Genomic DNA, 12,900 nt, shown 5'->3' on the forward strand with positions numbered 1-12,900 from the left:
TTTATTGATAACTGTTAAATAATAATAACTCAAATGAATTTCCTGCTTCTAAGACAAATGATATCCGCCTCATGAAATATGATGACGTTAGACAGAATGGAACTTAATCAATCACCACTATCAACTATTTTACACAATTCAAATATTTAAAATAGTGGCTGGCTGACCGATATTCCTGCTGCTTCCTAATTCATATTCTGCTAGTGGCTATAGTGAATTACAAGCCCCTCTTCTAATATTCATTACATGTGAAATTATTTAAAAGGCAAACAGCTCTATGAGGAATTTTATTTATGTTTGTAGCCAAAGACATTATAAAAAATGTATAAAGCTAATTAATAGATGGAGTTTTCTAGATATACGTATGGCTTTGTCCCTTGTCATCCTCCAAGGTATTTTCTTTGTAGGACTTTGAGTTCAGTACTTAAATGGGCACTGTCAGATACAAAAACTTTTCATATGTTGTAAAGCATGCAAAACCAATAGGTTTTGCAATTGCTTTCATATTTTATTTTTCAGTATTTCATACTGAAAAAGGCAGTCAAACAACTGCCCCCCTGCCTGCTTGGAAACATACTAGTCCTGCTGTGTCCATGCATCATCACCTACGTCATGGACACACTTCCTTGATTGACAGCTGTGAGTGCAGGGCTGGAGAAAAAATCCTCCCACTGTCAGCTTGTGTCCCGCTACCGTCAGTGAGGACAAGCTGGGAGTTGTAGTTTTGCTAGTGCTAGGGGAGATTTAAACGGACAGCATATTCAGGGAGGGGGCGGAGACCTGTTGTGAGGCCACGCCCCCTCCCTTTGAGAGGAATTCCCGACTAGTGAGCTATATTAAAAGTGTAATAAAAAAAAAATAAAGGTGCTAGACACATAAAAATTTCATGTACATGATCAGGATTAGGTACTGAGTGATATATTAAAAAAAATATTTTTTGTTTGATCTGATGGGTATACTTTAACAGTGTTTAAACGGCTTTGCTGCTGTTTTCCAAAAAAGCCAATGCCCTTTAGGCTGGCTCTTTATGTTGGATCATCTAGGCTGGGAATTATGTTTGTACTAAGGAAAATCAAATCCCATTATATAGGCTAGGTTTCCGCACAGATTTTTTCTGGCTTTTTTTTTTTTTTGGGGGGGGGGGGGGGGGGACTGCAACTGCAGTTTTTTCAGCCAAAGTCAGAAGTGGATCCATTAGGAAGAAGTATAAGTCATTCCTTAATATTTTTCATTTGTTTTGAATGCACTTCTGGCTTTCGCTCAAAAACCCCAGGAAAAAACCTGCGTGGAAACCTAGCCTTACTGACTTAAATGGTACTTTCCTTGTTAAGCTGTCAGCTTGAACTGGGCATACACAACAGACAAGTGTCTAATCACTGGATGACCATCTAATGTGTATAGGAGTAAGGGACAGGAGCATTATATTTCAACTGCTAGATCCTTTTTTTTTATTGGAAGAAAGTTTTCTAGAAGTGAATTTCTCCTCTTTCCCCATTTAGAACACATGTACACTTGACTGAGCCAAGTGGACATGTGTGTGGGGGAATATGGAGGTTGGGAAAGATTGTGTGTGGGGAATCAAGATAAATAGCTGTCAGTTGAATGAACATTAGGCCAATAGTTATCTCATGTGTATGTTTAGGTTTAAACAACTAAAGAACACGTCTGGCATCAAATAAAGACAATTAAATACACCAATAAAGTGTATGTACTAATAAGCAATATTAACCAAATATATTGTCTTGTAGAAATGATATGTGTAGAAGTCAAACATGAGTCACTGTTCATAAATATCTCACAGTAATACACGCAATAAATTCCAAAAGAAATTCAAGCTCACCACACCTGCTCAACCATTGGTAATCCCCTCCTCGGAGCACAACCAGCTTGAGCAAGCCAGATCCAGAATCCAAAAGATGATGTCGGCTCATGTGAAAAAAGTCCAAAATTATTGTTTATTGTACAAAAACAACAAAACAAACAAAAAAGCCCGCAACCCAAAGTGGGTCACTAACGCGTTTTGAACTTGGCATCCTTAATCATAGACACTTAATCAAGACTATGATAAAGACCATTAAGTTTGAAACACATTAGTCCCCCACTCTGAGTTGCTGTGCTTGTATTATTTTTTGTATGCTTCAATAAATTATAATTTTGGACTGTTTCCACATGTGTCAGCATCATCTTTTGGATCTCATAGTAATGTTTAGATTTTTTTTTTTGTTTGCTAATAATATCTATCTAAATTAACTGGGAAGAAATGAAACACAGACAATTACATCAGTGATTATTTATATTGGGCATTTTATTGCAAATGTTTCAGTTATATTACCTATTTACCCTAATAAATGCATTTAGAGATGCATCTCCAGATGTGCAAAATTAAATGGTTTGTCCAGCAAAAAAAAATTTTTTATCCCCAATTTCTGAGGTCGCCCACCCCCTGTGAACTCCAGAATGGGCCTCTGTTTTCAGAGTGAGCATGTGCTGTAGACTGTGGGCGCTCCATTTATTTGTATGGGAAGATCAAAGTTACCTGAGTACAGCAATCTGGCCCCAATCTGGAGGTTGCAGAAGATTCCAGCAGTCAAATAGTCTAACCCTAGCAAACAGATACCGTACTTATCCCATATTTTTCTAAGACATTTCCTCTGGACAACCCCTTTAAGGTCCATTAATATAATTATTTCTAAACAATAGATAGGAAAACACAGAATTAACTTTGGGCTATGATAACACAGGCAACTTTCATTTGTACATTTGTAAAAAAGTGTGTCTGCAAAATTGCATCCGCCTTTTTTTAATATTAAAGGGGTACTTCCCAAGAAAACATTTTTGTTAATCCAACTGGTGCCAGAAAGTTAAACAGATTTGTAAATTACTTCTATTAAAAAATCTTAACCCTTCCAGTACTTATCAGCTGCTGTATTTTCCAGAGGAAGTTCTTTTCTTTTTGAATTTCCTTTCTGTCTGACCAATTTTAGGAACTGTCCAGAACAGGATAGGTTTCCTATGGGGATGTGCTCCTACTCTGGGCAGTTCCTAAAATGGACAGAGGTGTCAGCAGAGAGCACTGTGGTCAGACAGAAAGGAAATTCAAAAAGAAAAGAACTTCCTTCGGGAAATAGAGCAGCTGATAAATACTGGAAGGGTTAAGATTTTAAAATAGAAGTAATTTGCAAATCTGTTTATTAAAAAATAAAAGTTTTCCAGGGGAGTACCCCTTTAACCCCTTTAGCCTTCATGACTGAGTCAATTTTTTCAAATCTGACATGTGTCTCTTTAATTTTAAGTGGTAATAACTTTGAACAGCTTTTACCTGGCAAAGTGATTCAGAGAATGCTTTTTCGAGACATATTGTACTTTATATTAGCGGTAAAATTTTTTGGATACATGAAGCGATTTTTGTGAAAAACTCTAAAATATTGTGAAAAATTGGAAAAATTTTCATTTCTCTATCTTTGAAACTCTCTACTTCTAAGAGAAATAGTAATGCCAAATAAATGTAGTTATTAATTCACATCCAAAACATGTCTACTTTATGCTGGCATCATTTGTTAAACATTCTTTAACTTTTTTACGACATTAGAAGGCTTATATTATTATGAGCATTTTTTTTTAATTTTCTACAAAAGTTCAAAATCACATTTTTTGGGGGGAACAATAAAATTTTTAATATATATGTGTGTATATATATATATATATATATATATATATATATACACACATATATATATGTATATATACATGTATATATACACGTGTGTATAGATATGTATACAGTGACCCCTCGACCTACGATGCCATCGCATGTTGAAGGCAACATCAACATACAATGCTTTTTTATGTCGGGGCCATCACATAAATGGCTATCCGGCAGCGCTGACTGCTTCAGCTGCCGCCGGATAGCCATTTACGGAGCCCCGTGAGCTCCGGTGATGGTCACTCACCTGTCCTCGGGGCTCCGGAGCGTCCTCTTCGGGATCCTCTGCATCGTTGGCGCTCTCCATCGACATCATCACGGCGACGGAGAGCGCGGTTGCTGGGGAAGCAGAGGCCTTGCCTGAGCGTCAGGGACACCTCGGGGACGCGGCGACAGCAATGGACGGCGACATCCCGGGCAGCGGTGACGAGCGGTGACAGTCCGGAGCGGCGGGGACAGGTGAGTACAACTTTCTCTAACAGTGGTCTACAACCTGCGGACCTCCAGATGTTGCAAAACTACAAAACCCAGCATGCTGGGTGTTGTAGTTTTGCAACATCTGGAGGTCCGCAGGTTATAGACCACTGTCCTATACTTTACATTGCACGGATCCCTCAACATACGATGGTTTCAACAAACGATGGTCCGTTTGGAACGGATTACCATTGTATGTTGAAGGACCACTGTATATATATATATATATATATATATATATATATATTTATTTATCTATTTATTTATTTAATTTTTTTTTTTTTTTTTACTTCTGTACAACAGCTGCCCCGAGTGTCTAGTGCACAAAACATGCAGTAACAGGTTTAGGACACTAGTGGGAGCTGTTGTACAACAAAACAGCTCTTTTACAAAAAAATAAAATAAAAGTGAAAGAGAAACTAAAGCATGCCAGCGGGCACAGCGTTGGCAGCTCGGGACGGGTAAGAGACACTGGGGGAAGGGGGACAGGTAAATGGATACTGGGGTCTCCTGGCAGAGCAGTGTGTGTGTCCCGATCCCCGCGATCGGGACACACACACTGCACTGCTCAGGATTTTTCTGTGCGAAACGCTGCCATCAGCTAGTCAGATTTGATTAGCTGATAGGAGTGATCGCTGTGAGGGGGGGAAGGGAAGAAACCCCCTAGGTCCTGAGGCAAGATGGCTGGCAATCAGTGATAGCCACCATCTTACCAGGCACTGCAAGATGCTGCGAGTAGCGGCCAGTATCTACATGATGTACATGTACGTCATAGGTCGTAGGTTCCTGGTCATGACTTTCATGTATGTCATGGGTCAGGAAGGGGTTAATGTGCCCTATATAAGTCTATAAGAAAGTGGTTGTCTGTTTACACAATATGTAAAAAATGTGGCCATATTTTTTTTATACAAATTGTGTGCACAGGCAACCACTTTCTTATAGACTTACATAGGGCACATTAATGGGGACACATTTTATTATAAATGAAATATGCCTAAATAAACACTGTATGATCCTATCTGTACTTAGCATTACTGTAATGATGACAAAAGACAATGTCATTGGATAGTTCTAAGGCACGTTTGTTTTTTCCCAGCACAGAGGTTAGAGAGAGTAAGATTATAAATATATATGTATATTTTGCAAATAGTGTTAGTATAAAGGGTTATTTGTCATCGCTGAATTTTCTGAAATAATTGTGGTCTTAATGTATGCAGAAACCGTAAGATCAATATTTCTAAAGAACTTCCAAATCAGACTATTGTTCAAAGAAAGATCATTTTCTTCTAGTTAGTGGGCTTCAAGCCCTTTGCTGACACCAAGAAAAGGGTCACATGTTCCTTGAACTGTGACTGCCTCAAATATTCTGTCATCCTTCTTTTTTATTGTATTATTGGTGAATTCATTGCTCCTAGTTATCAGCTTGAAGAGTAGTGATGCCCTTTAAATTAATAATGGTGGTATATGTAAGGCTCTTTGAGGCTGTTCTATAGAAGTGGATCATGAGTGTAGACCACCCATTTTACCCGGCAGGTCAGTGGAGAAGAAGCTCTTATGGAATGATACAATCTAATAACGCTCTTTAGAAGTGATGCAATATGACTGATTGGTCGGGGCAGGAAAATCTCATTTGCGATGACCTTGCTGTTATGTGATTTGACATGACATTTTAAGCTCCAAATTGGTTTTAGCAATTGAAGAATACGGTGGTTTTAGTTTTCAAGAAATATTGGATTGCAGAACAATGAGGAAATGCTGTAATTTAATCTACTGGCTACTCAATTAGAACTCAGCCCACAAAGCAGCACCTTTGGTTATGATTCAATTAAGTGTCTTTTAATGGGAAAAACTGAATTCCCCCTCTACTGTGTGCATTTGTTATAGGAGAAAACTGAATATTATCTGTTTGTCAATTCCCAAAGACCTCAAAAAGGTCTGGAGAATTACGTTCCCATGAATCTCTGGAATTGTAACATTGCCAAGCTACACAAAAGGTGCAACCAGGCCAAGTGCTGTTCATTTTGTCTTCCATAGGTAATAAATAATGCTATTCATTTGTGTGAGACTGTTTCCTCTAGTAGGACAGGAAGAAAGAGAATAGTAGTACAAGGGACTAAGATAGTACAAGGGACTAAGATAGAATTCTCGTTGTAGTACTGAGCTGTCTTATTCAGAGAAGGCCTCTGTATGTGGAATAGGGATGTATGTTTAGGCTCCCATAGTGTTACAGACTGACCATCAACAATGTAACATCTAATTATACTGTAGAATAAATTGTTTTACTGCTCTAGTCTTCAGTTAACAGGAACTTCATAAATAGGGTTACCAACCATCTGGAATTTCATTTTTATTTATATTTTAAAGAGGATCTGTCAGCTCGATGGACATGCCAGTTTTTGTATATAATTGTATTCCCCATTAAATCATTTTGGAGCATCTTTTGTTAGAACTCTGTGTTGTGCTGTTCCTCTGTTATTCCTCCAAGAAATGTATGAATTCTTTGACAACTAGCGCTGCGGAATCTGTAGGCGCCATATAAATAAATAAAAAACTAGGCGTTATTGGGGTGTGTGTCCCTAGATTGTGACACAGTCCAATCAAAGCTGACATACTATTCAGGGACACAGCCCTTTGACAAGGAAAACAATAACTGCTAGTTGTCATTGATTTATACATTAACCCCTTAAGGACTCAGCATATTTTCACCTTAAGGACTCAAAACAATCTTCGTTTTTGCACTTTCGCTTTTTCCTCCTCACCTTCTAAAAATCACAATGCATAAAATTTTGCACTGACAGACCCATATAAGGGCTTGAGTTTTGCGTCATCAATTGTACTTTGTAATGACCTTACATATTTTGTAAGATAATCTGCGGCAAAAAAAATTATTTGTGGGGTGAAATAAGAAAAAGAAAAAACGCCATTTTGCAACTTTTTAGGGCTTCCGTCCGTTTGAAAAAAAAAGTGCACTTTTCGCTAAAAATGAGACATTATCTTTATTCTGTGGGTCCATACAGTTACAGGGATACCCACTTTATGCAGGTTTTATTTATTTCACTACTTAAAAAAAAAAATAACTACATGAACCCTAATGAGTATGTTTAAAATTGGCATGTTCTGACCCCTATAACTTTTTTTATTTTTCCGCGTACGGGGCTATGTGATGGCTAATTTTTTGTGCCATGGTCTGAAATTTTTTGCGGTACCATTTTTTTTAATGGGACTTTTTGATCCCTTTTAATTAATATTTTTATGCTACATGAAGTGACCAAAAATTCACAATTTGGGATTTTGGTATTTTCTTTACGTGTATACCATTGACCGTACAGCTTAGCTAAGCTTATATTTTAATAGTTTGGACAATTACGCATGCGGCGATATCACATATGATTTTTTTTTATTACATTATTCTATTAAAAAAATAGGAAAAGCAGGGTAATTAATACTTTTATAGGGGGGGGAGGGGGCTTATTCACACGCATTCTCTTTTTTTTTTTTTTTTACCACTATTTACTTTTGTCTTTAGCCCCCATAGGGAGCTATACCATGCAATCTTAAGGTTGCATACACTGATCACTGCTATGCCATAGCATATCATTGATCAGTGTTGTCAGCGCTTTGCTGCTCCAACCTGTTGGTAGGCATGGAGCAGTAGATTGCCAAATCGGACGACCAGGAGGCAGGTGAGGACCCTCCAGTCGTCCAGCAAGCTAATCAGGACATCACGATTCTGTCGCAATAGTCCTGATAAGCTCCACTGAGCTGCCGGGATAGTTTTACTTTCACTTTAGATGCCATGGTTCCCATTTCCAGTTTTTGTGGAGTAAGCCATGATTCGATTTCTTGATGAATGACTTGTAGCAGTTCCTCCCCTGTGTGACTCCGTTCTCCAAGGCAAACCATGTGAAGACCACATGACACTGCCGTGCCCTGCACACATGGTATGCTGGAGGGGCACTGAGACTTGTCCGTGCAGTGGAGGCTGAGGACACAGTGGAAGATGAGGAGGCGGAGTTACATACTGTCACAGGACCAATGGCCTGAGAGCATGGAGGCGGAAACGACGTGACCTGTCCAAAGTTGCTGTTGTGGATGTGCAGGAACCACATGCACCCAGTGGGCCGTAAAGGACATGTATTGTCCCTGACCATAGATACAGCTCCACATGTCGGCGCTGCCGTGCACTTTGGTACACACTGTCAGGCTCAAGAACTGGCCCACCTTCTGTTCCACAAAATTGTGCAGGGCTGGTACTGACTTCTTCGTAAAGAAATGACGGCTTGGGACGCTCCACCTCGGCTCGACACAAGCCATCAGTTCTCTGAAAGGTGCAAAGTCCCCCACTTGAAAAGGGAGGGACTGCTGCACCAGCAACTTGGACAGGAGCACATTCAGCTATTGTGTCGTTGGATGAGTGGGTGCATACTGTTGTCTCTTGGACATGGCTTCGCTGATGGATTGCTGACTGACTGCTTCGAAGTAGGAGGAGCAGGTGCGACAGAAGATGGGTATAACACACAGCTCCCTTTGGCTGAGGTGGTGGAGCTTTGGCTGGCTGAAACAGGGAGTGATGTGCCACTGGGTGATGCAGCAGGCTGGACCACCACATGGGAGACACGGTTCTCCCAGGCTGCTTTATGGTGATGCTGCATATGTTGACACAGGGCCGTGGTGCTAACATAGGGACCCTGGCCACGCTTCACCTTATGCCGACATATCTTGCATGTGGCCAGGTTAACATCCTCCGGATGCTTGATGAAAACTGACACACCGCTGAGTAGGTGATTTTCCACCAGCAGTCCACACTGATTGACTGCTAGTGCCGCCGACTCCAGGAACCCCTGTTCCACTACCTCCCGGGAAGGTAGGCTGCAGGTGGTTTACCTTGGGCACATCTGGCTCCAGACTTTCCACTTCTGCCACCATGCTGACTGCCAACCATGCTACCACCTAGCTGGCTCAGCTGTAGATGTAGATGTACTTATGTGGTATGCATTTATGAGGGAAGGACAATGAGCTCCATTATGCTTAAAACAGTATTTGTCTACAACACCAGCAGGTGTGTACCTTTGGCTAGCCCCTTTCACAGTATCTAGGCCCTTAAGACTTTAACAAGAACAAAATGTTACACCACTTAGATGTATGCACAGGTTACACTTAATAAAGGACAATATACTTTTAGGCTCTGTTCACCCTAACTGGATGGCTACTATTAGCTTTTCAGTTATTGTACACACCAGTGCTGCAGAACACGGTCGCTGTGTACTACACCCAAAATTGCATTTTCTCTCTCAATCTCACTCCCTTCCCTATCAGTGCTTCTAGGCTGAATTCGGGCTTGAGGTGAATCGCTGTTATAAAAAAGCTTTTCTGTGCAACAATCTGCTCTCTGTCCCTCTCTGCAATAGAACGCTGATGTGTCTGGGAGGTGAATCTTTGCTTTAAAAATGCTTTCCTGTGCAACACATACTGCTCTCTGCATCTCCGCAAGATGGCTGCCGATTATATATGGCTGTGACTTCACAGGGGTAACTGGCTCCTGATAGACTGAATGCTGCATGTGATTCAGGGTCATCCCGCCGACCCTTGTTCCCGCCTTCTTAGGATTCCTTGCCACATGTCCTCACATGTGGATCTGCCATTTTAGATGCCCTGGAGCCTGGACTGCACTAAATGGAGTTTAATGAAGCGATTCACGCGATTGAATCGCAGCGATAATCGCATTTGTTGCAAATCGATTTTTTCCTGAAATTCGTAAGGAATTCGGATTCGTCAGATTCGATTCGCTTATCCCTAATAGTCACTGGAGTCATATAATTTCTGTAAAAATAACTGTTTTTCATTGCAATAAAGTTGTGCCATGCAAATAAAAAAACTTCATATTAAGTTATTTTATCATGGAAAAAAGATAGCCCAAAAGGGTAGGACAGTGAGACAATGTTCAACAGAAACTCTATAAGTTGCTATAAGAACACAAAAAGCCTTGCACTATCTTACTGGGATGAGGTGCAAATCCTTGGCTGACTCTGAGCTTTTTCCATGTTCTGTTTAGTCTTGCATCAGGCTGCTTTCTTTTTTCCATATCACATTATTTTTAGGCCAATTACGTTTCTATCATATTTCTGGTAAGCAAGTGTGCTTTTCCTGTCGCTAAAGAAAGGGATAATGTTTTCCTTGAATGTAGGAACTACGACTGAAAATTCTTCATGTGATTTAAAGGGGGTTGTCTGGCAAAAAAATTACAAAATAAAAAAACATGTAGAGGCTGCCCAAAGGAAAAAAAAAAACCTAAATATTACTATACTTATTAAAGGACAACTGCAGCGAAAAACCCTTTTCCCCTATCCACAGGATAGGGGATAAGTGTCTGATCGCGGGGGGTATGACAGCTGGGGCCCCCGTGATCTCCCGAACGGGGCCCAGGCATTGCTGCGCTGTGCGCGGGCTAATGCGCATATCGTCAAGCTCACTGAGCTCCACAGGCAAGCCCCCTCTCCATACAGCTCTATGGGAGAGGAACGGAGGCACAGCAGCTGATAAATACTGGAAGATTTGAGATTTTTTAAATAGAAGTAATTTCTAATCTGTATTATTGTCTGGCACCCATTGATGTGAATTTTCTCCAGAGTGCCCCTTTAGCATTTGATTATCATAAGTAAGCTTAGCCACATCAGAAATCACAAATGATTGGGCTTCTGGAATAAACACTTTTATTTTACTATTCAAACCTGTTTATAACAAAGATACATAAGATGTAAAATAATAACCTGAGCTTGTCAGTTCTTGTTCACACCAAACAATGTACTGTATGTCTAAATCTACAGCATATTACTTTATACAGCAATCTCCAAGTGTACCACAACACATTAACAAGATATTGATGTACTGTCTACAAGCTAAGCACCTATATGTTCTACTAAGAATTTTGGATTTACAGTAATACAAAAAGAGATTCCAAATATATGCTTGATATGCATCTACAGATATTGAATGAACAAACAATGCTTACCATATTGTACTGTATGTGCAGGTTGGATAGCTGGATCACCATTTGGGAAGAAGCTGCTACATTCAGGTTCATTCCATGTGCGATTATTGTGCTTCCTCCACTGTGGATGAATTTAAATGTCATGTCAAAAATACAAGAACACTGGTACTAGACATCTTATACCCTATACAGTGGCTGGACCCCAAGATCTCCTGCCCGTCACCCCAGTAATCTGCACGCACAGAGCAATCTCCGCTCCATGTCAGATTACTGTCAACCATAGCCTCCATATATCTATATTTGAGGTCCAGAGATACACAAACACTGTATCTCCGTCTCTCCTATAGACATGAATGGAGGAGGCGTGTTGACCACGGCCACACTGAAGCTTAGCACAGCCGGCAGGGTGGTGGTCAGGAGATTGCGGGGGTCCCAGAGGTCGGGTCTCGGCTGATCAAACATCTTATCCCCTATCCTGTGGATAGGGGGTAAAATGTCTAGTACCGGAGTTCCCCTTTAACAATGCATAAATCAAGAATACATAGATAGAGTCAACAGCAATACTATGATGAGAAAACCAGCAGTTAACATTTCCATGCAAATAGTTTCAATACCATTCCAGAGAGGGGTATGTGGCTACCAAAATATGTGTTGCATTCAACATCTAATTTATTACTTCTATCTAAAACAAAAGCTTCACTGAAGTATGACAGGCATCCTTATCATGCACAGTGATATGCCTTAATCTTCATTGTTTCCAGACATCCTAGGCACATAGCTACACAACAGACTCATCTCATTTCTATCAAAATACCACAGAACTAATAAGGAAGGAATCTGCTAATACCAAAAGTCTCAAACGTCTGGAATGGTGTACCTATTACCTCCCTCGAAATTCCTGCCAATCTGCAAACCTGCCGCCCACCCTTCATATCTAGAGATATTGATTATGTCTAGATGTAATGACAGCTGCAATATATCCACTCAGGTTAATCTACTGCACAGTGAATTATATAAGAAAGATCTCCTGTCAATACAATTATTCCAAACTATGGATGATAAAATGGTGAACTGTAGACAGTATATCCTAGAAATGTTCACTGTTCACAGCTCTGGTAGGATGCAAGAAGTGAATGGGTAAACATTTACGATATGTATCCATTTTACTTTACTTCCCCACAAAAATAGTAGAGCAGGATATTTAAAAATTGTCTAGTTTTAACTTAGACTAGGTAATCTAGAATTGCGCCAGATTTTTAACAGTGTATCAGACTGTTTCAATATCTGCCGCATCTTACCACTGTCTACTCTTAGTCTGTGCCACCTTCTAGGTTGTACTATTCCATTGCAAATAGGTTTTCTACAGCTCTTTGATGTACCGTATATACTCGAGTATAAGCCGACCAAAATATAAGCCGAGGCCCCTAATTTCCCCCCCAAAAACCCAGGAAAAGTTATTGACTCGACTATAAGCCTTGGGTGGGAAATACATCATCCCCCCATGTTATCATCCTCCCTGTCATCATCCAGACCCCCGTCATTAACTGGCCGTGGGGAGGGTTAGTCGTTAGTCATTCTGGGCTGTCCATTTTCACCAGAAGGCCCTCTTCTCCACTCCGGGCCGGCCCCAGACTAGAGACATTGCCTTGATGACGATGCACAGGGACGTTCATGCGCAGGGTCTGCTGCACACGGACGTCCCTGTGCATCATCGTCAAGGCAACATCACTAGGCT

The 12,900-nt window shown here is 40.5% G+C and overlaps 1 protein-coding gene across 1 annotated transcript in view; it reads right to left on the minus strand.

The window, feature by feature from the left end:
* Positions 1 to 12,900, minus strand: part of MET (MET proto-oncogene, receptor tyrosine kinase) — a 143,048-nt gene that overhangs the window by 38,737 nt on the left and 91,411 nt on the right. The window contains exon 10 of the mRNA XM_056573853.1: positions 11,187 to 11,286. Within this exon, the coding sequence (XP_056429828.1) occupies positions 11,187 to 11,286 (100 nt within the window). The remainder of the gene's footprint in view (positions 1 to 11,186; positions 11,287 to 12,900) is intronic.

Source organism: Hyla sarda, chromosome 4, assembly GCF_029499605.1.
Source record: "Hyla sarda isolate aHylSar1 chromosome 4, aHylSar1.hap1, whole genome shotgun sequence".
In the NCBI taxonomy this organism is placed as follows: Eukaryota; Metazoa; Chordata; class Amphibia; order Anura; family Hylidae; genus Hyla; species Hyla sarda.